We start from the raw sequence: 26,292 nt of genomic DNA on the forward strand, positions 1-26,292 counted from the left end.
ATTGATCTTATTCAGGAAAATTTGGTTACAACATTAACACAACTATCAGAAAATATATTTGCTCCCTACGCTTCTTTCCGTCGACGTACCCCTAATGGATATGCTGAAACGGTTTGCCAACATCTACTGGTCTGCTGATAATAGAACCGGTATCGAACAGCTTCTGTACCAAACGCTTCGGTCGATCCAACAATTGCACGAAGTTAGAGAGTTGGTAATCAGTTATGTGACGTATTGCGACCAAAGGGATCTGCAATTGACTAAGATGGCGGTAGAATTGTTCCCCTTGGAAAGCGGCTTCCGTCCTTATGTCAAGGGAGAGAAATTGGTCCATCAGGGTAATACTGCGTTAAAAAAGCTTGGAGAGAGCATCCTTATGGCAACAGGATATGAAAGTGCTGATACAAGTATCGAAGGTATCAAGCGACTTTCAGGCTATTTAAATGAGAACCAGAACCCCTTCTCCTCTTCAGATTCAACACTACTGGAATCATTAACTAACGCCAGCAACAATAACACTAGTAGCCTCACATCGTCGTTCGAGAGTCACATCCAGAATTTGTTGGCTGAAGCTCAAGCGGCACGTCGATTAAGACGTGCCATCGAGAAAGAGGTAATGGAAAACTTGAATAATTTCATTCGACACAACGAGCCGCAACTAAGACGGATCATACAAGAGTTCCAAGACTTGCTAGCCAACTACGAGAGCACGTATTTTGAAGCTGATTCGCTCAGAAGCAAGTATGACGAGACTAGAAGACAGAAGGAGTTCTACGAACAAAAGAATTCTCCTCCAGATTTAATAACTACCACCTCCACTACTCCCTCAGATTTTGTTGATGACAGCATTGAAGAAGTGCCCTCAGAGCCTCCGTCGCCATTGGAATCAAATCCACTCGATAAGCAGTTCACTTTCCCCTTAAGATTAGGTCCAGTAGTTCTAAAAGATATGAGCGAATTGGCCAATTTGATCGACAGACTAGATAAGTTGCTTCCTACAACCAAACGGACTATTCCAATTCCAAGCTATAGGAATTTGATATTCAAATCCGAAGATCTTGTAAACGTGATTACCTCGAATCGCTTATTTGATCCCAGCAGAGCTCGCATCGAACGGTTTGGCCAAGCTCTAATAGACTTGAAATTAATGTCCGGAACAGGGTTTATGACAGCCAAACATTTCAAAGCAGATAATCTGTGGTACGAACTTTCCAACTTGGCATTACAAGTTGTGCACCATGAAGACCAAAAGTTGCATCCTACATATCTGTACTCCGCAGATGGGTCGCAAGCATCGGTCAACGAGGTGGCTCTGAAACTTAGTGGGATGTTTAAGAACGTTAAGGCTAACTGGCTTAAAGGTGATTACAACCAAAAGTTGGAAGAACTCGAAGAGCAGTATCGAAACGCATACCTCGAGTTCCAAGATGCAAAGCACCTGCTTGACTCCAAGTTCTTTAGAAGAGCCATTGACATCGAAGGGTTTGAAAAGCTCAAGATAGAAACCATCCACCATGCATTTACAAAATTAGCCGAAGTTCTATACAAATCGTCGCAGGATTCCACTACAAGATTGAAAGAATTTGCCAGAGATTTCATTACCAAATATGACGATCCAAACACTTTCCAACTTGACTATAACAAGTTAATTGAAGATTTCAGCGTAGGCATTTATTTCCCCAGTCTACAACCAATAAAGTCCAGACTATATGTTAATGCCCAGGACGTTAAAACGGGCTTCAACCTTTTCAAAGACATTCCGCTTCAATTATTATGCTCGCAGATGAATCACCAGATAAGCTCGACGTTTGCTTCCACGCCTTATTTGATGTACAAGGTCATACGATTGATTGAGTCGAAGAAAGGTTCTGAGGATTTAAGAGAAATTTGGACCAGAAGTCTCGACTTCAGACAGTATTGGTCTGTGAAGGACGAATTAATCCGTGCCGTGGGAGAATTTGACCCGCTTAGCGTTGCAGAATTGGCTTCTTCGGAGTTAGAAATCCATAAGAACATAATGGAGAACCTTATAGAGCTATTGAATGGAAAGACGCTTGAAGAGTTGATTAATTTCGTACGCAATTGGTTACTAGAAATCAACGACACTATTATTCCTTGCATGATGTTTGAACTGTTAATTTCCCATATAAAACTGGATATCGATACCGAAGATCTTGTGAAATTGTTGTCGTCGTTGCCCCGAAGTAACATGAGTTCGTTGCTATTCATTCTTGAACATATTTGTCGTGTGTTCAAGTTGGATGAGATTGAAGACTTTGAAAGTTTTCGAGATGGGGGTGGAAGAGAAGAGGAAGAAGGCAAAGTTGAAACGAAATCAAACGTACTCGATGAATTGGTGGTTTCAGAGTTGAACTCAATGGAGGCTATTGGTTCAATCCCCTTCGTGCATTTGATTTTACGACCTATTCCCAGTAAGAATTCCAAAGGGTTCAAACCTCCTCTTGAGCTTTATAATTTATTGCTTTCCAAGTTGTTGGATGTTCAATTACGATCCAAGCTCTTAAAGGTGTTGTGGTCACATGAGAAATCTTATTTAATGAAGAAAGAGGCAGAGAAGATCTCTATTCAAAAAACAGTGCCCACATTGGCGCCACCACCACAAAACGGTTCAGTTACTCCAACAAGAAATGGTAGCAGCCATAATGGATATTTGCTGCCTTCACCTCGACCTCCTAGTGGAGAATTTTCGTTGCGACCTTTTAGAACCAGAACAACACCATTACCGTCGCCTTCCTCCTCTCCTCGACTTAAAACAAAGATTGAACAATCTGCTTCACAGCAAACCGTTAAAGAAAGCCCGTCTGACAGAGTCCGCAGTGCTAGTGGAACTTTCCTACCACCACCCATTAATATTCTGTTCGAGGGAGAAGACTGAGGTTACAATTTGACTATTTCCCATAATATTATAGTACATGTGATACTTAAGAGTCCATTTTTGGAGCCATTTTGCTTTCCTTACCCATTAATCCAGTCATTGTTACCCTTTGCAACTTGTGGAGTTGTCTTACGCTATAGAAAAGCAAGAACAACATCATCAAGGAACCCAAAACCGTAATCACCTCGAAGCCACCTTCAGTTTCCTCTATAAAATTTTCCAAATTCATTCCATATACGGCGGCCACATATAAAGCGATACCCATAGATAACAAGCCGGTGGAGAATTTCAACCCCAAGAGCATTAATTCGTTCCGGTTTGAGTCCAACACAATATTAATGATTTCCTCGGTCGTTTTAATTTGCGACTTTAAGTTTTCAACCGTTTGCACCACTTCGTCTGAGGTGTTGTAGTACGATTCTAATAAGATCTCCACCTCTGTATGGTTTGTTCCCACACGTGGTGTATTCTGATGTATATCGGTTAGATATAAGTCATTCAACTCGTCGTCGTTTTCTAAGATCCCGTCGACCAAATCACGAATCAATTGAGCCTTCTGGTGGAACTGAGATATTTTCTTCGACTGAATCAATAAATATCGTAATCTTGTTTTGTCGAGTGATTCTTCTAATCCCTCCAACAAATTTCGCAACACATTTGTGTGGACCTTCATTTCAGTTTGTAAATTGGCCAATGCGTACATGAGGATCCCCTCCAACGCTCTAAACTCGTACGGCAAATCGTCTTGGGCCCTAATCTTATCACCCAATTGCTGAAGGAATTGCTCATGAGTAGTTGAAAACACCCCTTCGTTTGGTGCACCCGTATGCGTCGTGTCAAATACTACTACGGTATTATATTTGATGAGTGCTCGAACGTTAAGTATATTCAACAAAATGCAATCGTGTCGGGTAACAAGAGACGGTACAAAGTCCGAGTTGAGTGTTGGAGATCTCAGTCCACGAACATGAAGTCGAGTGATTTTTCGAATATCACGGGGTGCCAAATTATGTTCTTTCAAAAGCACCAGTCGCTTAATTTCTTTCCCATGTTGAGTGATGTTTCCACTGTTATCGAAAATTGTACATCGGATGAGCTCGTTATCTGACGACTTATGAGATATGAGTGTTCGGGTGAGAAGATTGACGTCTGTTCCTTTACGAGTACTGCTGATACGTCGAATGGGGCCCCATCTCAAGGAACCCATAGGTCGGAAGATTACCCCAGGGAAGATTCTTCCTAGCATGTTTTTGCTTCAAGGGCTGGTGGTGGGTCTTGGTGAGAAGTTGTCTCTTTGAATCCAGTCGCGATGTATTTGAATTTATAGTTCCCGTTCGCATGGTTTAAATTGTGTGGGGCGGATTTCATCAGTTCGCACTTGACCAATTTCTTACAACGCCAAAGCAGTTATTGTTGAGCTCGTTGCAATTACAACGACTAGACTCGTGTTGTCGTAACTAAGAGTACATTTCATGACTGAAGTACAGAGACACTGTACTGTACTGAAATAATTTTATTCCAGCGCTGTAAGCAGTAACAACTCTAAAAAAAAGTGGTTGTTTGTGCTATACTTCTGTTTCATTTAGACCTTTCCTTTTCTGTTCACATTGTGTGTTCTTTGTCGAGTTTGCGTACCGACAGACGAAGCATTAACGCTTATTTAGCTTGAAGAGTAAAACTGTTTCTTCTACATGGCCAACCAGGACCAAAAGATTCAAATGGTGCGGGTGAATTCAGCCGACGAGTTGGAGTTATTCGAGGAGGTGGGTCGTGGTGGTTTTGGTGTGGTGTACCGCGGAGTTGTACTTTCCACTGGACTACAAGTAGCAGTGAAACTCATAGATTTGGAGAACGAAAACACAGATCTCTTTGAAGTCAATAAGGAAATTATGATTCTACTGGAGTGCAAGCTTCCACAGATTACTGAGTATTACGGATGTTTTGTTAAAAGCTACAAATTATGGGTGGTGATGGAGTTAATGGACGGTGGATCGCTTTTTGATTTACTTCGACCTGGGCCAGTGGGCGAAGAAAAAGTTATTCTGATTATACTTCGTGAGGTTCTCCAAGCGTTGGACTATCTCCATGGCCAGGGTAAGATTCATCGAGATCTCAAATCTCAGAATATTCTAATCAACAAGCTGGGTGAGGTGAAGTTGACTGATTTTGGAGTGTCGACCCAACTACTGACGAACTTTTCTAAACGGAATACTACTGTTGGAACCCCATATTGGATGGCACCAGAAGTTATATTGAACAATAGTGGAGGCCACGCGTTCAAAGCTGATATATGGTCACTTGCATGTTGTGGGTATGAATTGTTGACCGGGAAGGCTCCCCTCCAATCACAGTATTCGCCTATGCGAGCATTAAGACAACTTTCCAAATGTCAGAAAGACAGTGACTTTTCCGATTTAATAGGGTTAAACAATATCAATGATATGAGTAAAGATATGCACCATTTCTTTTCGAAATGCTTTGTGATGAACCCTAGAGATCGAATGTCGGCATCACAACTCTTGAAGCATCCCTTTATATCGAAATACGCAAAGGAAACCAACAAGAGTAAGCTTTTAAAGAACCTCATTACTCGCAAACAGCTTTGGGAACAAGAGAATTATGTTTCCAAGACACAGCATTTCTACATTCCTACAGAGATATCCAAGAACCAACAAATATGGCAGGCACCAATCAATAACCCAGGCAATAGCAGTGGCAACAGTCCAGGGAAACAAAAGGACCCAAAGTCGATTCATTTCAATATCAGTATGATACGGTACGACGACATCGACCTCAATAGTGAGAATGAAGACCTCAAAGAAGGGCCCGGGCACAACCACCAACAATTTGGGATGAGCAATAATTACAACGACAGTGCTGCTACCGCCGTTGCTGGGTCTCGTCTGGTGTCTCCAAGGAAATCCCGTGAATCATCGCAGTCACCCCAAGGTATCGACCAGCCAGTGGTTGATGGGTTGAATGATTCCAACGAAGAACTCCGTTCAGAGCTTCAGCACGAATTATCGCGAATAGTCAATCGAGTCTTTGCTCGTTTGGAAAACCGATTGAGTCTTGGTACGGGTCAATACGACGCTCTAGTCGCATTGAACGATCAATTAGTTCAGTTGGTGTCGTATGCTCAGGATACGGCAGACAATAGTAAAGTACTAGTGTTCCAGTATTTGAAGTATTTTCTTAAGGAGCTTAGGAAACATGATTCAAATGATACTCGAGAATTAATACTGAAGCTAATTCTTCCGTCGAACCCCAATACGATGAATGCCAATACTGTGGATGCTGGAAGTGTAGCCACTAGGTCGAAGTATATTGGCAAAGGCAATGTAAGTAATGCTCACTTCGACGAAATAGAGCGAAGTCTCTTAGAGTCGTGGCTCCAGAAGATGGAGGACCGAAAGGGCGCGCCATAGGGAAAATGTCGCGAATGGAAAATACCATGCGAAGAGAAAGAATCGATTTAAGTTCGTTTGAAGTTTACCCGTAGACAAACTCAATCACATTTAAGGTGACTATGGAGACCCCCCAAGCCAAGCGACAGCGGGTCGGTTCTGGCCAAGTTTTGGAATCTGATTCTGGGAATGAAAATGGTATCGCACAGAACATTGTGAAGCCAGGGTTATTCTCGCATCCTGACTTGTTAGAAGTAGAGTATACAATCGATACTACTACAGGGTGCAATAGTGTTAAGATTTCCCCCGATGGAGATTCATTTGCTTGCTGCGATTCACAGGGCTGGATCCGCGTGTATTCTATGGCAACAGGTAAAGCTACATGGGAAGTCAAGGGTCACGGTAGTGGCATTAATGACATTGAATTCAGTCCCGTGAATTCAGATATTCTAGCATCGTGTTCAGACGATAGAACCATTAGAATTTGGCTGATAAGTCGTCGCAGATGCTTGAAGGTGATGAAGAAACACTCGTTTTATGTTACCACCATCAAGTTCAACTACAAAGGCAATTTACTCGTGAGTGCACTGGCGGATGAAACTATCATCGTTTGGGATGTTAGTAGTGGGAAGTCGCTCCGTACACTTGCAGCACATTCCGACCCAATATCACTGGTAGCTTTAACCTTCGACAGCTCTATTATCGTTAGTGGCTCGTACGACGGACTTATGAGACTTTTCGATATGGAATCAGGACATTGTCTCAAGACATTGACATATAGTACGTCGCATGGTACAGCTACCGCATCCACAAACGAAGTTATCAACCTTCCTATCTCGTACGTCGAACTAACCCCCAATTCTAAGTTTATTCTCAGCTCAAGTCTCGACGGTGTAATAAGGCTTTGGGATTTTATGGGGAACTCAGTCATAAAAACTTACCTAGGAATTAATGGCGCTCCCATATCGACCAAGTATAGTTGTGGGACAGGATTTTTAGTCGAAACGGTACTGGAACCTTTAGTTGTGTCTGGTAGTGACAAAGACGGACTACTCGTATGGGATTTACAACTGAAGGAATTGGTCTATCAGCATAAGTCTGAACGGGATGATGATCCGGTATTACAGGTTGCATTGCTTGGTGGCGTGGTGATAACTTGCACTAAAAGTGGACTCATCAAAAAATTTAATGTAAAAACGATGTCACGGTCATAGATTATAGCATAAATATTACTATAAATATATATATATATATATATATAATAGTAATCGTAGTACTACTAAAGTAATGCTTCAGTCGACTTAATGGAATCATTGGACTTAATCAACTTGGACCCGCGCTACCGAATCAGTAGAGTAATTGAAAGAAACTTATCAAGACGTTTAACTCCCCTCTCCTTACGGCTCCCTTTGAGCTATCTACGACTGTCAACCAATTGGTACAGATTCTAATATGGAACAACCTACACATCTTTTCCGGTTCAACGGATTCAAGCTTCCCAAATCAGCAAAGTTAAGACTGCTCGGAGTTTACTTTGCAGGCGCCCTTTATTCCATTGGACTTTGGCTGATGGTAGACGCAGCTATTTATCTGAAGACAGTCAATGCCAGTGATGTTCATGTTTCATTTGTTGATTGGATTCCCTTTATTTGCTCCACCATTGGAATGCTTATTGTCAATCTGATTGAGAAGGCCAACTTGTTCATCGACCTGGCCAATCTGTTCACCGGCGGCGGTGCGGGAGGCCATGCTTGGGCCGCACGAGTAATATTATTCTGCGGGTTCTCCTTATTGGCCGGGGGGTTAGCTGGACTGTTCATGGTATTTATATTGAAGTTTTTGGTGAAGCATTACACATTCCCCACGTTAGGAATGGGCGTGAGTAACATCGTATGCAATGGTTGTGTGATGTTGAGTTGTATTGTGTTATGGTTATCCCAGAACATTGAAGATGAATACAGCTACAGCTTAACCTTGTGATACATCTAAACATAAAAGTAAATATAAATATATCATTTATAACATCTCTATAACAACAAAAAGAAAGAAGAAAGAAAGACATATTCATACACGGAACACATGAAAAGTCATGTATAAATATATTAAGGGATATAACAGATCAAGAATTGAACCAATAGCAGAAGAGAGAGAAAAGATAAAGATAGTGCCATCTACTTTTTCGTATCCTCTTTTTTATTATTTCATACAAGGTCTTGATAAGGACCTAAAAGCTCCCATTCGAACGGGGTGAACTTGAGTAGATCCAAAGTAATAGGCTCTTGAGATCCACGAGGATACACCTTGAAATCCTTCTGTTTCAATTCATTGAAAAAGGGATGACATAATACTCTTCTGGGGCTGGCACGTTGTTCTGGATCATACACTAATATTTGCATCAACAAATCAATTGCATCTGGAGGACTATTGGAAAAGATTTGTCGGAATCTTTCTTCGACTGTACCAGTGAATAATTTGGTAGTATACATGTTCCCTCTATAGTTAGGGTTTGCCTTAAAGAAAAAGGAATTAGGTGGGGGTCCTAATAGTTTACTGATTTCTCGTAGTTGTAATTCAGGTGTTTGACCTTGGAATATGGGTTTCCCCAAAAACATTTCTGCTATCACACATCCAAGCCCCCATATATCAATCATGGTTGTATATACTGATGACCCCACAGTAAGTTCTGGAGCTCGATAATACCTCGAACAAATATAACTGACTGATGCTTGATTTGGTTCCAATTTTTTTGCCGAACCAAAATCACAAATCTTAAGACATACTTTTGAAGGATCCACCAAGATATTTGTTGGTTTAATATCACGATGAGCAATTCCAAATCCATGTAAATAAAGCATCGCTCTGGTCAATTGAAATGTATATGCCTTCATATGAGGATAGGGAATAGTATATTTGGAAATACGATAATATTTGATTTCCTTCTGTAAATTCGAAGGAAGACATTCCATTACTAGATTTTGGTACATTTTATTATCTTTAACCCGTATCCTTTCAAAAAAGTATTTGAGGGAAATGATATTTGGATGATTTACTATTCTTAAGATTTCCAATTCACGGGATTTATAATCTGTTTGGGCTGGAACTCTTTTTATAGCAAATGGACCTAACCATTTTTCTTCATCAATATTCAATTGATCCGTATTAACGTCTTCTGAGGTATCACCAACATTATCATTCTCGTTTGTAGCGGGTTGCAATACAGCCTCCACCACTGTTCCGAAGGCTCCGGATCCTATTTTTTTATATTCCCGGATGACCATAGCTTCGCATTTGGATGACGAGTTCTCGTACACTTGCTTGTGCAAGTATTCGATGGCTTTAGGAGGTTCAGTGCTTGATGACTCCATGGTAAACAGGCAAGAAAAAAGACAACACCAGACAGGGAGACAAGTTCAAAACAACAATAAAAGTGGATCAATTGTGGATAGTATCAGACTGATAATAGTAATGATGACTATAATAAATATGATATATACTATTATTGTACTGTAGGGAGTATAGTATAGTACTTGTATTTGTGTGGTAATAGCAATACCTTCTATTATAACACGGTATTAATTATAGGACAAGATAAGATACAAATAATAACAAAAACAATAGTAATGATGATAATAATAACAATTCTAGTGATGAATTATCACAGCCAATACTTTGAGCGTACTGCCGGGTAACCAAACCAATGTATAGAATCAAATGGTACTCGATATCCGCCGAAGGGAACAACCAATACAAGAATCAATGTGAATTGGAACTGTTGATAGTGAAGTCGTGTTGTTCAAAGTGAAGGGACAATTTGTTAGTGTGTAAACAAAATAAGTGCGAGCAAGACCAAAAAAAAGACGGCGCCCAAAATCACTACACACACACCCACCCTGAACCACAGCAGGAGAAAGGTACAGTACGTGTTGAGGTGTGGTAAAGGGAGGCACTGCAAAGTCAAGTCAAGTGTAGGGGAATGGTAAGGCTGTGCGTGTGGATAGCGAAAATCTACACTAATCAGTCCAACACTCTAAAATAAGCACAGTATTGCACAGTACAGTATGGTACTGTAATACTATACCGTGCTCAGATCACAATGGTGTGAGATTGTATCAGAACTAACGTGTCTATATTAGTGTTTTACGCATTGTATCAACTTATTGCTTTTCGTAAAATGTGAAACATTCACTTTAGGTTTCACAGAAGCAGGCATGATTATCCCTTTTGCCGCTTGATGCTTAATCACATTCACATCTTAAGGGACATATAACATTATATGCAACAACTTCAAGTGTATGCCATTAGTAGTGTACGAGCGCCATACGCACAGTCGGTACCTTCAATCATCATTTGACTCTACATGACAATGCTTCTGATTCATGTTGTTTCCCGTACCATGTCAACGATCTACACTCTGTTTAGAGAAACCGTTATCTATCCTCTATTGGCTTAGTCTTGCTACGAACAATCGTGGTGTGCCTGCAGATAAGGCGACCTACGCAAGGGGCGCTGCACAGGTACTGTACATGCGATGGGTTAGTGGAACCATCTCTTCCAGTGGTAAGATCATATTCACCAAGAAAGCGTATAGTTCAACCTTTGACAACAAAACAACTCAGCATACAACTTTGCTTTGGGGCGCCATGCACTGTGAATCTATACTTGTTCTCGCTGGAGGTCGGAGTGAAGTCTAAGATGATAATGTTGCACCGAAAAATGTGCTTGTCAGTGAACATCAACTTAACTTAACTTTATGTTGTCAGCTATTTTTTAAACGTCTTTCTAACATTTAACTCTTCCACCTTAAATGAAAGAATTGAATGGATAAGTCGATTGATCAAATTAAGATTTAATTTTGAAGTTACCTTGTCTATATAAGAAAAGGGTCTATATCTGATTAGCACGACACTTTTTAAAAAAATGTCGTGCATTTTAATGCGACATCCGTCGAAAACTTTTCAGATTTTACACCTTCATTGGCTAGATCAACCTTCAAAAGCACAAAGCGTACCCATTTCGAGTATCCAGATACTTAGAGCAAGAAGAAGGCATGTTTACAAGATTCAGTAGAATATTGGCGAACAGGCTGGTCACTGGTTTTGGCAGTTCCCCTTTAACTGCTGTCACCAGATTTTCTGGTTATCGTCAATTCTCCACAACCCAGGCAGTTAAAGCATTGGGATCAAATACAAATGGTTCTATACTAGATACTCTTGCTGCTGCGTCAGCCCCATCAACAGGAACTACCATAGCCACAGAACCCACCTCAACAAAGGTAAAGACTTTTGCAAAGAAGAATGAAAGAACTGTCATGTGGAAAATGTACTGTCATTTCAACAAGCATAATACTCTTTTGACTTTGGTCAGAGTCTACGAAGACTTGGATTTCATGGAGAAGAATGCTCATTTATCATACAACGAAAAGGTTTTGTATTATTTGCAATTACCTCATCAAACTAAATTACACGTTAGTGCAGGCCAATTAGGATTCCGTAAAGCTCAAAGATCTGAATATGAAGCCGGATACCAAGTCAGTTCTAAAATATTCAAATTGATAGAAGATAGAGGTATAATTGCACCCAACGAGAAATTGGAATTGATTTTTAATAACTTTGGTAAGGGTAGAGATGCATTTATTGAAGCATTACAAGGTAAAGAAGGTCAATATGTCAGACCATTAGTCACAAGGATGCTCGATAATACTAAATTGAGATTCGGTGGTTGTAGGCCAAAGAGACAAAGAAGATTGTGATTTTTTCAGACTATTTTTGATCCAAAGATTGGAGAATTTGCTATTTGCATAATTAATAATGATTTCCAGTCATTGATGATTCTTCTACAGCTGTTTGAAGTAAATCCCAGGGTAAACCAATCACCACATACAAAGGAACTTACAGATTCACATCTTTATTTATATATATAACTTTATTCTACTCTTAAACATGTACATATGGCTCATATCAAACTAAAGTGTAAAATCACAGAATGAAAATTAGAGTCACTAGGGGTTTAGCCCTAAATCACGTGTACAATTATTATTTTATAACCGTCACCAATTGTTTTGTGTAACTCTATGGGCCTTCAAGCAACAATCATACATATATTTCAAAGCAATAATCACGTGACAATAACTAGCTGGTACAGATTTCAGAGATATATGTATTATGGTAGCGACAACATCGTAGACTGCAACTCTTTTGGGTAATGCAAGTTAATGTGGGTTGTGCACACAAAGGCAATGGAGTGAAAAATCTTCATCGCAGTTCACCCATTGGTTTGGAAAAAAGTGAAGAAAAGTGTATACCATAACTCCAGTTGTTCTACGTTTTAGTTAAGGACTAACTTATTAGTAACTACGTGAAGTAAAAATGGCTCCAAACAGTATGTGAAATGAATGCAATGATTACCAATACGACCAGATGTAATGTGATATATGCTTCCCCTTGTTAGTTAAACCATGAAGACGAAGATGAAGTGAGAATTAGATGTTAATGGGAATGAAATAAATGCTCTGTCATTATAAGAATCATATCAAGAGGTTTTAGTATACCTTAACACGTCCTCCTTCTATTGATGCAATGAAGGATATGATTCTGTCTTTGTTAATGGAGGTGGTGGATATTAACAAAGTGACGGAAACACCTTCTAGATTTTTCATTGGACTTTCCAATCTATAAAGTGGTGATTAGGGGACGAAGGTTGGATTACAATTCCTCCACTCACCATCACAAATAGTATTATCACAACATGTTGATCCCTTTGATATCATAGATTCTATTGTATGTTCTACAGTTACTAACAAATTTACTTTAGCCAAAGCCGCTGCTGCTAAGAAGGCTGCCTTGAAAGGTACCAACTCCAAGAAGGCATTAAAGGTTAGAACTTCTACCACCTTCAGATTACCAAAGACTTTGCAATTGGCTAGATCTCCTAAATATGCCAGAAAGTCTGTTCCTCACTACAACAGAATGGATGCTCACAAGATCATTGTTGCTCCTATTGCCAGTGAAACTGCCATGAAGAAGGTTGAAGACGGTAACATCTTGGTTTTCCAAGTTGACGTCAAGGCCAACAAGAACCAAATCAAGCAAGCTGTCAAGGAATTGTACGAAGTTGATGCTTTGTACGTTAACACTTTGATCAGACCTAACGGTACCAAGAAGGCTTACATCAGATTGACTGCCGATCACGATGCTTTGGATGTTGCTAACAGAATCGGTTACATCTAATCGATTTAATATTAACTTCTTACATTTTGTCACATATAGTAATAATACACTGTAACGGAAAAACCGTGTTGGGCTAAAAAAAAATCAAATGATAAATGTACTTGAAGCCTCACAAGTGTAGCGCCGTCGTAACTTAGACGTTCTTCGTGACTAAGACAGAAAAAGAAAACAACTCTCCGTGGTAAGAGGCAGAAGCTACAATCGATCAAAACCTCGTAGTGGTTGTGGGAATATTTTTCGTTTTCATTGTGTTTCTCTACACCAAAAGTTTAACCTCTACGTATATTCAATCGTATTCAAGATATCGCCAAATCAACTCTTATTACTAATTCAAGTGGTATCTAACCACCTTGTGCATTCATGGAAAGCCGTTTAATGCGAATGAAAGCTCAGCTCGTTAATCCCAATTTAGTCCGATACTTACTAATCGTAGTTATATACAGGTTTGACAGAGATGTACCACAATATACGCTATGGTAACAGTAACCACTGTGCTTAGTGCTTACCATATGCTAATTTCCATTATGCTTAAGAAAGTTGTGCTTAGAACGATTGTTCTTCTTGTGTGCCCAAGAAGTACCCTCCTTCTTGTCATTCCATAAATCTGATTACTTCATATGTTGACCGGCGTCTCCCGGCTGCGCCGTTCCGATTTATGAGGTGGTATTTTTACACTAAGGTTTCCTGCAACCGTTCCCATTTTTCGGACCGTGCTCTTATCTCGGATATGCAATGCACCCCACATGCTTCTATCTCGAGCAGCTTACAAATCGCCATACCAACTGTGGAACTGGTTCGACAACGAACCACACTAAGCAATGAAATTCAATGTTACCTAGTGGTACAAATGGAGTAGCCGCTAAAAAGCGTATAAATAAGGGGTGTTCCCAACTTGAAGTTGATGTAGTTTTCTATTTCTCGCTATTAAGATCTCATCATCTTATAAACTCAATCAACTTACCTTTTCTCATCTGAGCATTTACTTAAATGACTACTGGCGACGAATCAAAGAAAGTTCACGGATCTAAAAGTGTACCATATTTCACTCCTGAACAAAAGTTCAGAGCTGGTACCCCTTTAGATCCTCAGCCCAAAGGTACTGCTATCCCCAAATTGTTTTCTCCTCTTAAGATTAAAAATGTTGAATTGCAAAATAGAATAGGTGTTTCTCCAATGTGCACTTATTCTGCCGGTCTTGATGGTAAGCCAACTCCATGGCATTTAGTTCATTTGGGTCAATTCCTCATGAGAGGTCCTGGTATCACTTTTGCCGAGGCTTCTTCAGTTGCTCCAAATGGTGGTTTGAGCCCTCATGATTTGGGTATTTGGAACGATGAACAAGCTTTGGCATTTAAACCAATTGTTGAGTTTGCTCATTCTCAAAACCAACTTATCGGTGCTCAATTGGCTCATGCTGGTAGAAAGGCTAGTACCGTTCCTCCTTATATTCATATTGAAGATTCATCTCCTGAATCTGCTGGAGGTTGGCCACAAAATACTGTTGCACCTTCGCCTATTAGATTTAGACAAAATGGGTTCTTACCGGTTCCTCATGAATTGACAGTTGCAGAAATCAAGGAATACGTGAAAGATTTCGGTTTGGCTGCAGAAAGAGCATTGAAAATTGCTGGGTTTGATATTATTGAAATTCATGCTGCTCATGGTTATTTGATTAATGAGTTTCTTAGTGAAGTTTCTAATAAAAGAACCGATGAATATGGTGGATCTTTTGAAAACAGAATGAGATTCTTAACTGAAGTTATTGAGGAAATTAGAGCCGTAACCAAGGATAAGATTCCATTGTGGTTGCGTATTTCTGCATCTGAAAACAATGATGTAGACCCATTGGCATGGACTGTTGAAGACCTGATTAGATTGGCAAAAGTTGTTCGTGAAAAGGGAGTTGATGTCTTGGATATTTCTTCTGGTGGTAACTCTGCATCTCAATCAAAGAGATCTAAGGGATTTGGTCAACATGTCCCATTTGCAAGAGCCATTAAGAAGGCTGTTGGTGATTCCTTGTTACTTGCTGTTCCTGGTGGATTAACTGATAGCTCAAAGGTTAATGATTTAGTGGAAGAAGGTGTAATTGATATTGCATTGGTTGCAAGAGGCTTCTTACGTAACCCTGGTTTAGTGGCTACTTGGGCGGAGGAATTGGATATCGATGTGCAACAAAACATACAATATCATTATGTTTCTCATATGCCTAAAGATCAAATTGAATGGTTGATTCAAACTAGCAAATAAGTTTAATGGTTTTGGGTTTTTTTTATTCCTTGATAGATTTGGTGTTATATTTAAGCATTAGATAATTATTATAGAAATTTAGTACTTGACTAGATATGTTATACAATGTAAGTTTTGGCTTAATTAACAATAAAAACATACTCGACAGAAACCATTAATTGGTTTTGGTTCGGAGACTTTGAATTCTTGCGGAACCTGATAAGTAAATACAGTTAAAATTCGTTAAAAAATCAAGGGCTTGCATTATTTAGAGTTGGCTTATATTCTTTATCTACATACTATCGAAGGCAAAAAAGACAAACGTAGTTACAATTCCATATTAGTGACAGGAACACTATTTATTAATATAATGCAACTTTACATTCAAAAGTTAAGCAGAAAGTTTTAGAGTTCAACAACTGAAGAAATTACAGTATACTCCTTTTTGCTTTGGTTGAACAATGAAATTACAACGATTCGTAACTACCACAGACTACAAGACATAGTTATGATTAACTGAGGGCCGGTGAATATTTAAATAATTTTTTGATTACTATCGCGACAAGTTTCGAGTTGTTTGGGATCTTCTCATTACAATCCACTTTATTGTTACTGTGACGATAGAGGGCAAGAGTTACAAAAGAGTTGTGTAATTGTTTTAAAGATATCGTGCATTTATGGAAACCACCAGGAACTACATAGAGTTATGGTTGAAACGAAATTACTTAGATAAATTAAGATGCGCTTGTGGCACACTCTAAAAACAATTTCTTATGTTTTTCGCGTCAAAAAGGTTAAACAAGAAATCCGTGATAGTTTAGTGGCTAGAATTACCGCTTGTCGCGTGGTAGACCGGGGTTCAATTCCCCGTCGCGGAGCATTGTCCAAGCGCAAATGGTTTAGTGGTAAAATCCAACGTTGCCATCGTTGGGCCCCCGGTTCGATTCCGGGTTTGCGCATTTTTACATACTTTTTTGCAGCTAATCACATTTTTTAACTGTTGCGGAATGCCATGAAATGACATGCCCCCGAAAAAGACCTGGAAAACCTTAAAAGGCTCGAACTTAAGAACAGAATTCGTTCATGAGGTTCTTCCAACATTAATTTGTTCTAGAATCAAGGTACCCCAATAGCCCGAAAAAAAATGCATTGTTTCAGAGTAAGTAACCCGGGAAGGTAGGTATGTCTAGTTAACCTGTTTCAGATAGAAACCCTTAACTTTGCTACTGATCCAAAAATAGCTTAATAACAGATAAAGTGAATCCAGCCAACATGGTAGATGCCAACGTACAAGATCATAAATAATCACTTTTAATATTAGTTAAGGCAATAATATTTTGTTCCATGATTATATCTTTCCGTAGGGAATGGAAATGCAGAACGGCCCCACAATATAACGATTATTCAAATGCCTTACAATTCCCAGAGATTGTCTTGGCCCTCCACATACTTAAGAAATGTTTTGAACTACAGAAAGGAATCTTGGGAAAGTTACCCATCATAGGCCTTGAGGCTACGGAATTTCCAGTTAACAGAAGTAGAAACTGAGTACATAACCCCCAAACAACAATTGCGCTCGTTGGACTTTCGCTCCGACTTTGATTCAAAAACAGGAAGGGTTCTAGGTATCAGATGCATAACTATAGTTTATATGCTTTTGATTGTTAGCAACAATATCTTTGTACTAGACGCTTTGTAGGAAAATCGATTTCGTATTCGAGGCACATGATGCAACCAGTTTATTGATACAGATACGAGAATGTTAGGCTTTTTAAGAATCTGAAACGATATTTATAAATGAAACATTGATGTCGATTCAGCCAAGACATGCAAGCAGAGTGAAACCTGGAACAACTTATCAGTGGAATGAATGAAGAAAAGACCAGTTATGATGCGGCTTCTTACATCGTATGATTTGTTATGCCCAATGATATAATTTACTGCGTTATAGCGACTTATCTTTTGACCTGCAGCAAATTTATGTTATGTTGGACTGAATCATGTAGGCTATCGGATAAAATCGCATATTCCCATATGCAAAATGACGACAAGATACTTGGAGTAGGGAGTTAAAAATATTGGGGGGTTAGTGGCGTCTGCAGTTTCAGCCCCGAGAACAACTACATCAAAGAAACAATGTTTATCAAAGCCGTTACAAGTTATGGCAGAATGTTACCTTGAGTTCTGTGTTTATTTTTAGACTTCATTGAAGAAAATATGCTTGTCAACCTGGTAACGAAAATTTGGCCATAGAACATCCTACATGTTGAAGTCAGTACTCCTTTACTCACTGTACTTTAAGAATGTGTCAAAAATAGTGTCAAGCAGTTCACGAATGCGTTATCGGAGTTAGTATCAACAACATACAAAAATCATGGTACTATAGGAATGTAGGAATGTAGGAATGTTGGAATGTACAACTTTACGACAATTGAGGGTCTATTCCGTATCACTCAATGCTTTGTTGTTTTAGTAAATTCATATACTTGCAGCACAACCATATTGTCTGATTTAAATTTACGAGCAACTACAAATTAGAGTTTAAATTATAGGTAATAGTTTACTCTACATGAAAGAAGAACAATCAACGGCGTCGAAAACACCACCATATCTGCACAGCTTTAATAACAAGGTCCTTAATGCACAAGCGAGCTTCTTCTTCATTTTGTAGGAAAGGGGCTTACATCCAAACGCTGTATACATGTCCCCTAGCCACATGCACTCCACAAAGGATCTGGGCGGGTTCTCACACTTCTAAAAGGTTACGCCTCGAATTCCATACGCAAGCCAATGTACTTGTATAACACTTTCTAAACTGAAGCAAATGGGACACATTAGCAACTTGGAAGCGCCAGATCTCTATTACAGGTGAATTAGCACCATTTACTCAATATGGATATTACAGGAATGCTATTATACTAATTGAGGTGGAACATTTCAATAGACCTTCTAAAAGTGAAGTAGCATTGTTATTCACATGAAAAACAAATTGAACAGACAATCAAGAAGAAAACTTCACACCTAAAAGCTTTTGTTTCGCCTTTTTATATGGCTTACGATAATAAAACAGCTACAGTCTTAGAAATTATGAGTTATTGTTTGAAAGATGCATATGGGTAACTAAGCTTCTATTTTTATTGATCATGGTCATCAATTTTCTTGTTCTACAGCAAGCCAATTAACTTGACGTTTGGACTAACAGCACGATAATAGCGGGATTTGTGACCTTATTCCACACAACATATGATGACGATGCAATGATTGTACCTGTAATTCATTAAATTGTTATGTGTTTATTTCAACCTCAATGAAAGTTGCCATTGGGTGGCCGTTAACAGGCATATCAGCTTTTGTTGACGTTTGTTAGATATTACAATAGAACACGTAAACAATAAAGGCCTTAAAAATAAGGAAGATAAAAAAGTGCAACATGCAAAGGTTGCATCAAATTGGTCGAGCCCTCATTGTAAATTAGCAATTGTAAACGTAAGTAAAGGTTACTTGGGACAAGGCACTGAAACCTAAACAAGTATGAATCAATCATTATCTGTAACAACTCCGTCTTTAAACCGCATTTATCACACCATTCCCTTAATCCTGAAGAAATATACTGTAAAGCCAAGCGACTACCTCCAACCCTAATAGGTGCTGAAATCCGTCCGTTCCTAACCTAAAATTGCACTTCAGCAGCCAAACGAGTAACCCCTGCTCAAGAAACCCCCAGCTCAAGCAAGCCCCGGCTAAAGTAGCCCCCAATCAAAAACCCCAACTCAAGAAACCCCAGCTCTAGTAGCTCGCGAAATCTCTCCACTAAGATATGTGACTAAAATGATTGCACTAAATTCTAGCCGCTGACCGTTATCGCAAAGTAACATGCAAATACTATCACAAGCATGAGACGTAAAAACCGCAATACTCGTCAAATATACTACGATGTTAATATACCGTTGTCTTTGCTGAAAGAATATGCTAAAATGTTAAAACCCATAAAATTAAAGATATATGCTAACTAATGCCATAAATAAAGCATTAAAAGAACGACGGACAACAGAAAAATGAATGCAACTTCCTTCATAATGAACACTTACTAACGTCATCACAATTTATGTCCCCATGTGATGTATTTGTAGATGATTGAAGAGATAATTCGCTTGAAAAGGGACCAAACGCAGTTCCTGTGACAGCAGCGTAGTTGCTGTAAATAAAACCATTCGATACTTGCATGTACTCGAAGTAGAGGTCATCCAAAGCTCGTTCCAAATTACTTTTGGAGGGATCCAAGAATTTATCGTCATTTGAATTGCTTGCATTTGTAGCATACCCAAATTCCCCCTTAGTTTGATCTTGCAATGTGTCTTGAAAAGAAACTTCATCAACCTTCATAATGGAATGAGATCCAGCCGATGACTTTTCAAACCGAATGCAACCATTGACAAATTTTGGGTGAGGTGGCTGAAAGCATGCAGAGTTCTTCAGTGTACTTTGGTTAGGATTTTGACTCCAATGTATATTTGTAAGATTCAAAATAGGGTTCTGGTGGTCAACAGGACTTTCTGATCTATGAGGAGAAGAGATAAGCGTTACGCCCTTCGAGTTGGAGAGTAAAGTGTCTCCTATTATATCAAAGTTAGATACCTTCTCTATTAACCTAGGAGATGGTTTTAAGTCATTGTTACAGGATTGCTCTAATGATTGTCCATTGCATTGATTGTTGGTGTTAATAGATCCGGGTAAATAAACCAGAGTATTGGCCAAGTGAGGGACAAATGAAACCAGATCACCAAAACTGCTGAGACGTTCGGTCGACGTACAAGGTTGTACGAATGCTCTAGCTGTATTCAATCCATTTTGAGAGGCACCTGAAAGGCTGCTACTACTCAGCAATGGAATTTGATGATTACTTTCATGATTCATTGGAGACTCAGCCACATTTTGATTAATAAGCTGATCAGAAGGTAATTTATGAATTAGATGCATTTGAACAGGATGAGGTCCAGGATTATTAAAGGAGCAAGTTGCAAAAGAATTTGAAGAAAATGAAGTTGTGCTAGTATTGGGGATCAAACTTGAAGGCGTACAGGGTATAGTAGAAAAGATAGAAGTTGGAGAACCTTCAGAAGATGTTCCATTGTATCCCTGATTTACCATTGCTATTGTAGATGTAGAAGACATAAAGCTTTTCCTCCTCCTTTTGCCCTTAGATATTGCAGCTATTGCAGACGAATTACCAATGTGTCCAGAGGAAGAAGAACTTGAAGAAGAGCTTTGCTTCTTGGCAGCCATCTGCCTTCCTAATTCTAATTCTTCTTCAGCTTGTTGTTTCTTGTATTTCTGAATTGTTGATATAATTGTCTTGCTATCAATTTTCTTGCTGAGGTGCTCAGGTTGAACCTTTATCAGAGGCATAACATTTTCATGGACACCAATGTTTCGAATGTATTGAGAGCTAGACTTGGCAGCAGGAACATTATTTGATGCTTGCACATTTATACTCATAAGAGTTGTGATCTGGGAGACAATCGAGCTCGGCTTGTTTGGTCTCCCTCTCTTCCGTCTTATGACGGGTGTCTTCGATATTTTGGATCCCACTTTGGAGCAATCACTTTTACAATTGAAAGGCGGAAGAAGTCCTTTCAAAGCACAAGTGGTTAATAATGGTCAATCTTAGTGGAACCTAGTTATGGAAATTAGACAATTGAATACTTTGAATAGTCTTTATTTGATTCAGGAGACTATAACGGAAAAAAATGGAAAAATTTGTTTGAAATATGACAACTATGGAATATGATGAGTGTTTAAGGTATACTTTGGATTAAATGGATATGCAGCCACAGAAGTAATCAGATCGATCTTTATTTCAGTAATAAGAGCGGACAGTAATATGGAGTTTAACGTTATGAGATCAATCTAATCAGAAGCTAAAAAGCCGCGTAAAATGTTGATTAACGAGAAGGTTAAAACTTAGTCAAAATTAGAGTTACGGAGATCTAAGTTGCACTATATATATTCAATTTTTATAAGCGACAGGATGTGTTAATCGAAGGCGACTTTACTGAAGCATTCTTTGTTGAAGCTTTTCGAGACGGTCCGTACATGAGTAGGCTTTGTTCAGAGGTCATTCTTTTAACTTGATATTAGGCAGATTCCAACGGAGCCTGTACCAGCTTTGACTTTGGATTGTATTCTGTTGGGGGCGAAGAGAAGTAAATTTCGTTTTGCAGGTGTAGCAACGGAATGCGTTGGAAGCCTCACAGCTGCATTACAAGTAGATGCAGCTTATGCAGCAGAAGGACATGCCGCATAAACAAGAGGTGAAAAAATTAATGCCTTGCTACTTGGTTTTCTGCCACTTTTAGGTTTCCAAAAATTTACTTACCTGTTTGAGGGAATAAAATGCAACTAGCTTTCCTTTAGTGTGAATGGCCGGTATAAGAGGTGTATCTAAGAGATGATATTCATCTATTTCTGCATGCACTTCTTTATAAAAACGTATATTGCTTCTTATTGCCTATCTACTGAGAAACGGCTTAAACACACCAAGCAATAACAAACCGGGATTCGTTTATTTTTGGTTACCTACAGGAGAATTTGACTCCGCTCTACTATACTGTTTGTAACTTTCCGCCGCAAGAAGTTCAACCCCTCAATGACAGTATAAAAAGTAAAGGCGCACCTCGTGGGAAATAAGGATTAGTAGGTGAAACGTGGAAAGGGATAGATTCTTAGTCTAGTTAAGTATTAGTTCACTAGTAGAGCTGTTTATAATGACGTACGCATTAATAGATTACCGCCCTGAATTACATAAGCGATTGCTTCTCTCGCACAGGATATAATTAACAATAAACAAGCTTATGGGACCACGCGATCAAAGATATTTTTTTTTGTTCCATGCATAAGAATACGGAGCATCCTCACGTCATATTAGTACGTAAATTTTATGAGCGTAAACATAAGTTCAGTCACCATTTAGTCCAAAAGATTAGAATCACAATTTCAAAAATACTGCCCAGTTAGGCCATTTAGTTATCCTTGCCTTGCAACCCACGGAAAGAAGCCCACAACCTAAGTAAGTAGGTCAAGACGCAAGAAGCCATTGAACCCCAGTGAAAGCTAACAATATGAACACAAAAACAAAGTCTTGTTGTCATGAAAGAAACCTTGCAACAAATAATAAGAACAAGGATAATAGAAAAGAAAACCTCGCAGAAGATAGTAATGAATTTAGTTAGTTCTGAGAATGTTGTAGGACGGTTTGATTGTAAAGGAGAACATTGATAATACTTTCCATCTTGGCAGTTCGTAAATTAGAAAGTTGAGATAACAAAGGGCAAAGAATGGATACACTGTTAATTTTTCATTTGGAGTAAACATGTAGGTTGACCCCGTCATTCTCAGACATAATGGGCTACGTATTATACCTCTTTGGTAATTAAGTATCAATAGTTGACCCATCAAGGTAACTTGAACAACCCATCATCTCTACTAAATCTTCTACACGAACACCCATATTGTTAACTTTAATTCTGATCGTTTCTTTCTCTTGACGGCCACGTTGCCATTATCCCGATCAATGGAGATTTTGCGCTAGGAGTATAAATATAGTTCGGAATTTTCGGCATACTAATTGAGTAAAACACAAAAATCTATTGTTAGAAACGATATCCACTTCTTTGATATAGACTAACACAAGTGGGAGGAACAACAGATTGACGCATTAAACTTAAACTGTTTGTAAGGTTCTTTCTACGCAGATTTTGTACTCAAATGGAATAAATTCCATGGTCCACCAATTAGGCAACATGGAACGGGACTTTTTAGTTGATGTATGAGACATTTTTGCGGGTTTATAGAATTTGATCCGCTCTTTGGGTTTCTGCCCAAGAGTGAACATTTAAGTTCACTTTGTATTACTTTCATCTGTTTGTTTCCTCATTGGAGTAGGCGTCAAAATAAATCACTAGAAAAGGATAATAAAATCACTCAGGCTTTTTCCCTTGTTTGAAAAGTTATTACCAACAGAGGCTGAGATTGCTACGTTGCACAAGTACGGACCTGAGAGTGTTGACATGGCATAATCCCTTTTTACTAGTACGAATTAGTTCATTTGAAGTTTTTTACACCCAGCTTATGTAGCATACACGTCAATTCTCAAATGGCTTTTGAATCTGTGCTGTATGCGGGTACATTGCGGTTGTGCACATGTAGTTACATTCGACAAATGTTAACTGATAACACTTGGCTCTATTATTTTAGGTAAACTCCCTCAAAAAGAAAGCCTCTTTAGAAATCTCTTTTTGTTTCTAATCGAGCTTCCGTGCGAGAGCATAAAAATGACGCAAAACCATGATGGAATCCAACACATCAAGAGAGCCACTCTAATTATAACCCTACTCGTTTACTACGTCAGAGCAAAGCCAACATAGTAACACATATGATATTACTTTAAATTACAGATTTAATCATCAGGTGTTGTGAGGCGCTATGATATTTTTTGCTGCAAAATTATCTTTAAGCACACTTAAGGGCTTAGTTTCAGTTAGAAGGAATGAGAAAAGACAGATATATCATTGATTATTCAATCTGATGTTACGCTTACATTTAAGCTACAACTGTTACTACGGAGTCCACAATTCCATTAAAGCAACAAAACCCAGTTCTTTGTTACTATGGAGCCCAGATGTTTATATGGAGCTTGCCGATTCGTCTACGCACTTTATTTTTGGGACTCAGCCTAAAGCCTCCGTAGTCGTAAAAAGAAACTTGAAAGAAGCTTTAAGTTCTTGGTGGGAAACAGTTGCTCTCTTTAGTGATTACCAAATTTTATTGATTATAATAGTAGTTTAATGATATATAATGATATATAAGCACGGGCTCATAGAATTTAAACATACCTATCAGAATATAGCTTATCATTTTGAAGAGGTGTAAATCTTTCTGCAGTACCACTGATTAGATCTGCAGCTTGAATGCTAGGAGTATTTTTGACCGAGGTGTATGGAGTATGCAGATTCCGCACTACTGGTCCTTCTTAAATTTAAAAAAATTATTCTTTTCTATGAAGCCTCACAATAGAGAAAATAGGACTTATGAAACAATTGTTATGTCGTACAAAGATTTTGTTTGCACGTTCGTGTTTACTAAGTAAGCTTAAAACCTAACATCTCGCTGCTGTTCTAGAGTTGACGCCACAGCTTAATGGTTACTTAGACGGCAACAGTCCAAACATATGTAGATGTATCCCGCTTAATACCCCTACATAGAAACGTACATATGCAAAGGTTCGGTCTTTGACATGCATAGGAATAATCATGTATAACCAGATACACACATCTTACATTCACACATACCGTTTCCAAGATATATAAAATAAATCATCCAATTCGATTCTTTAGTCATTCTTCAACCTTCTAGAATCAATACGATTTCATGTCTTACAATATGAATTTGCCAAACGGCAATGGCAACACGCATTTCAGATTCTAAAATATTGACTATACTACGAAAATTCAACTAATAATACTACGAACACGACCATTACACTGACCTTGTTAGTTCGAAGGTGCGTGGCAAAAACTATGCCAAATACATTGAAGGGGTAACCTTCTGGCCATCAAAGTGCGTGAAAATCCCCACAAAGCTCACAAGCCCATAGTTTTACCCAAGTTTTGCAGGGATACTTTAACTAACAGATTAGATGCGGGTAAAAGACCGTAAAAAGGGATTCATCATTCGTATTTGATACGAAACTATACCAAGGCTTCAACGTCGTATGCAGGTATAACGAATGGAATAATTGTTTACTACATGATAAAGACTTACCTAATTAGAAAATGATCCTCAAAAATAAGATTGAGCTCACTATAGTACCACCGCTAACGGCCGAGGGATTCCCGCGTTCAATTATATCCAAGGAGACAGAATTCAAATAGTTGGAAGATTTTAGAGAGCATACAAGAGGGATATAAATAGAAGTATTCTTAGCATACACACAGTAATGATTTGCTTGGGTATGAGTTGGATATCTACAGATAACCCAACTTTGAATTCTCTAGTCACAATGTCCCAATAGACGTAGAACTCAACCTAAATGGTAGATAAGCCCCAGCCAATAAAAGGTTCGATAAAAGGATTGGTATTTCTTGTGCTGCAACTATCGTCGCACTATTTCTTGATCTGCAATATTAGTAGCTCCAGTGGCTTGACTAGATCTACCATTATTACTTGCAACGGAGAAGAGCAGTTACTTAGGATTCAGCTAAGCATTCAATCCGCGTTAGCGCTATATACAAGTTGACCATAACTTAGAAACTAAGAAGCTTGATCAGTGCCAAAAGCACGATTAAGCTACTGTTGGCTGCCAAAATATTCACAAAACACCAAAATTGAATCTGGAGTTAAGGGAAATAGGAATCAGTTAACATTTACAATAGTGAAAATAGTAATTTGTTCAACATGAGAAGTAGACAAGAGGGAATCTCAATTGATGCAAATATTAAAAAATTGGTTCAAGAAGAAGTAAGATCCTCACGGTAAA

At 38.8% G+C, this 26,292-nt stretch overlaps 7 protein-coding genes and 2 non-coding genes across 9 annotated transcripts; 6 read left to right on the forward strand and 3 right to left on the reverse strand.

Moving 5' to 3' along the window:
• Positions 1–94: 94 nt before the first annotated feature.
• Positions 95–2,896, forward strand: KQ657_005015 (uncharacterized protein; the record flags this gene model as incomplete). Its single annotated transcript, XM_043195661.1, has 1 exon — positions 95–2,896. One exon carries the CDS (start codon positions 95–97, stop codon positions 2,894–2,896), a length of 2,802 nt encoding a protein of 933 aa, XP_043049834.1.
• A 46-nt stretch (positions 2,897–2,942) lies between these two features.
• LPE10 (uncharacterized protein) lies at positions 2,943–4,103 on the reverse strand (the record flags this gene model as incomplete). The annotated part of the gene is made up of 2 exons (XM_043195662.1): positions 2,943–3,739; positions 4,100–4,103. The coding sequence occupies 2 exons, from the start codon at positions 4,101–4,103 to the stop codon at positions 2,943–2,945; spliced, it is 801 nt and encodes a 266-aa protein (XP_043049835.1).
• A 484-nt stretch (positions 4,104–4,587) lies between these two features.
• KQ657_005017 (uncharacterized protein) lies at positions 4,588–8,283 on the forward strand (the record flags this gene model as incomplete). The annotated part of the gene is made up of 4 exons (XM_043195663.1): positions 4,588–6,218; positions 6,266–6,375; positions 6,472–7,095; positions 7,748–8,283. 4 exons carry the CDS (start codon positions 4,588–4,590, stop codon positions 8,281–8,283), a joined length of 2,901 nt encoding a protein of 966 aa, XP_043049836.1.
• A 221-nt stretch (positions 8,284–8,504) lies between these two features.
• MCK1 (serine/threonine/tyrosine protein kinase) lies at positions 8,505–9,668 on the reverse strand (the record flags this gene model as incomplete). The annotated part of the gene is made up of 1 exon (XM_043195664.1): positions 8,505–9,668. The coding sequence occupies one exon, from the start codon at positions 9,666–9,668 to the stop codon at positions 8,505–8,507; it is 1,164 nt and encodes a 387-aa protein (XP_043049837.1).
• A 1,682-nt stretch (positions 9,669–11,350) lies between these two features.
• RPL25 (60S ribosomal uL23 domain-containing protein) lies at positions 11,351–13,529 on the forward strand (the record flags this gene model as incomplete). The annotated part of the gene is made up of 2 exons (XM_043195665.1): positions 11,351–12,023; positions 13,036–13,529. The coding sequence occupies 2 exons, from the start codon at positions 11,351–11,353 to the stop codon at positions 13,527–13,529; spliced, it is 1,167 nt and encodes a 388-aa protein (XP_043049838.1).
• A 987-nt stretch (positions 13,530–14,516) lies between these two features.
• Positions 14,517–15,779, forward strand: OYE32 (Oye32p; the record flags this gene model as incomplete). The annotated part of the gene is made up of 1 exon (XM_043195666.1): positions 14,517–15,779. The coding sequence occupies one exon, from the start codon at positions 14,517–14,519 to the stop codon at positions 15,777–15,779; it is 1,263 nt and encodes a 420-aa protein (XP_043049839.1).
• A 785-nt stretch (positions 15,780–16,564) lies between these two features.
• KQ657_005021 lies at positions 16,565–16,636 on the forward strand. The gene has a single exon. It is a non-coding gene; the product is annotated as a tRNA-Asp (tRNA).
• Positions 16,637–16,646: 10 nt separating this feature from the next.
• Positions 16,647–16,717, forward strand: KQ657_005022. Its single transcript has one exon. It is a non-coding gene; the product is annotated as a tRNA-Gly (tRNA).
• A 3,112-nt stretch (positions 16,718–19,829) lies between these two features.
• On the reverse strand, positions 19,830–21,254 carry KQ657_005023 (uncharacterized protein; the record flags this gene model as incomplete). Its single annotated transcript, XM_043195667.1, is given in 2 exon segments — positions 19,830–21,235; positions 21,251–21,254. The coding sequence occupies 2 exon segments, from the start codon at positions 21,252–21,254 to the stop codon at positions 19,830–19,832; spliced, it is 1,410 nt and encodes a 469-aa protein (XP_043049840.1).
• Between the last annotated feature and the right edge of the window lie 5,038 nt (positions 21,255–26,292).

Source organism: Scheffersomyces spartinae, assembly GCF_019049425.1.
Source record: "Scheffersomyces spartinae strain ARV_011 chromosome Unknown scaffold_8, whole genome shotgun sequence".
NCBI lineage: Eukaryota > Fungi > Ascomycota > Pichiomycetes > Serinales > Debaryomycetaceae > Lizanozyma > Lizanozyma spartinae.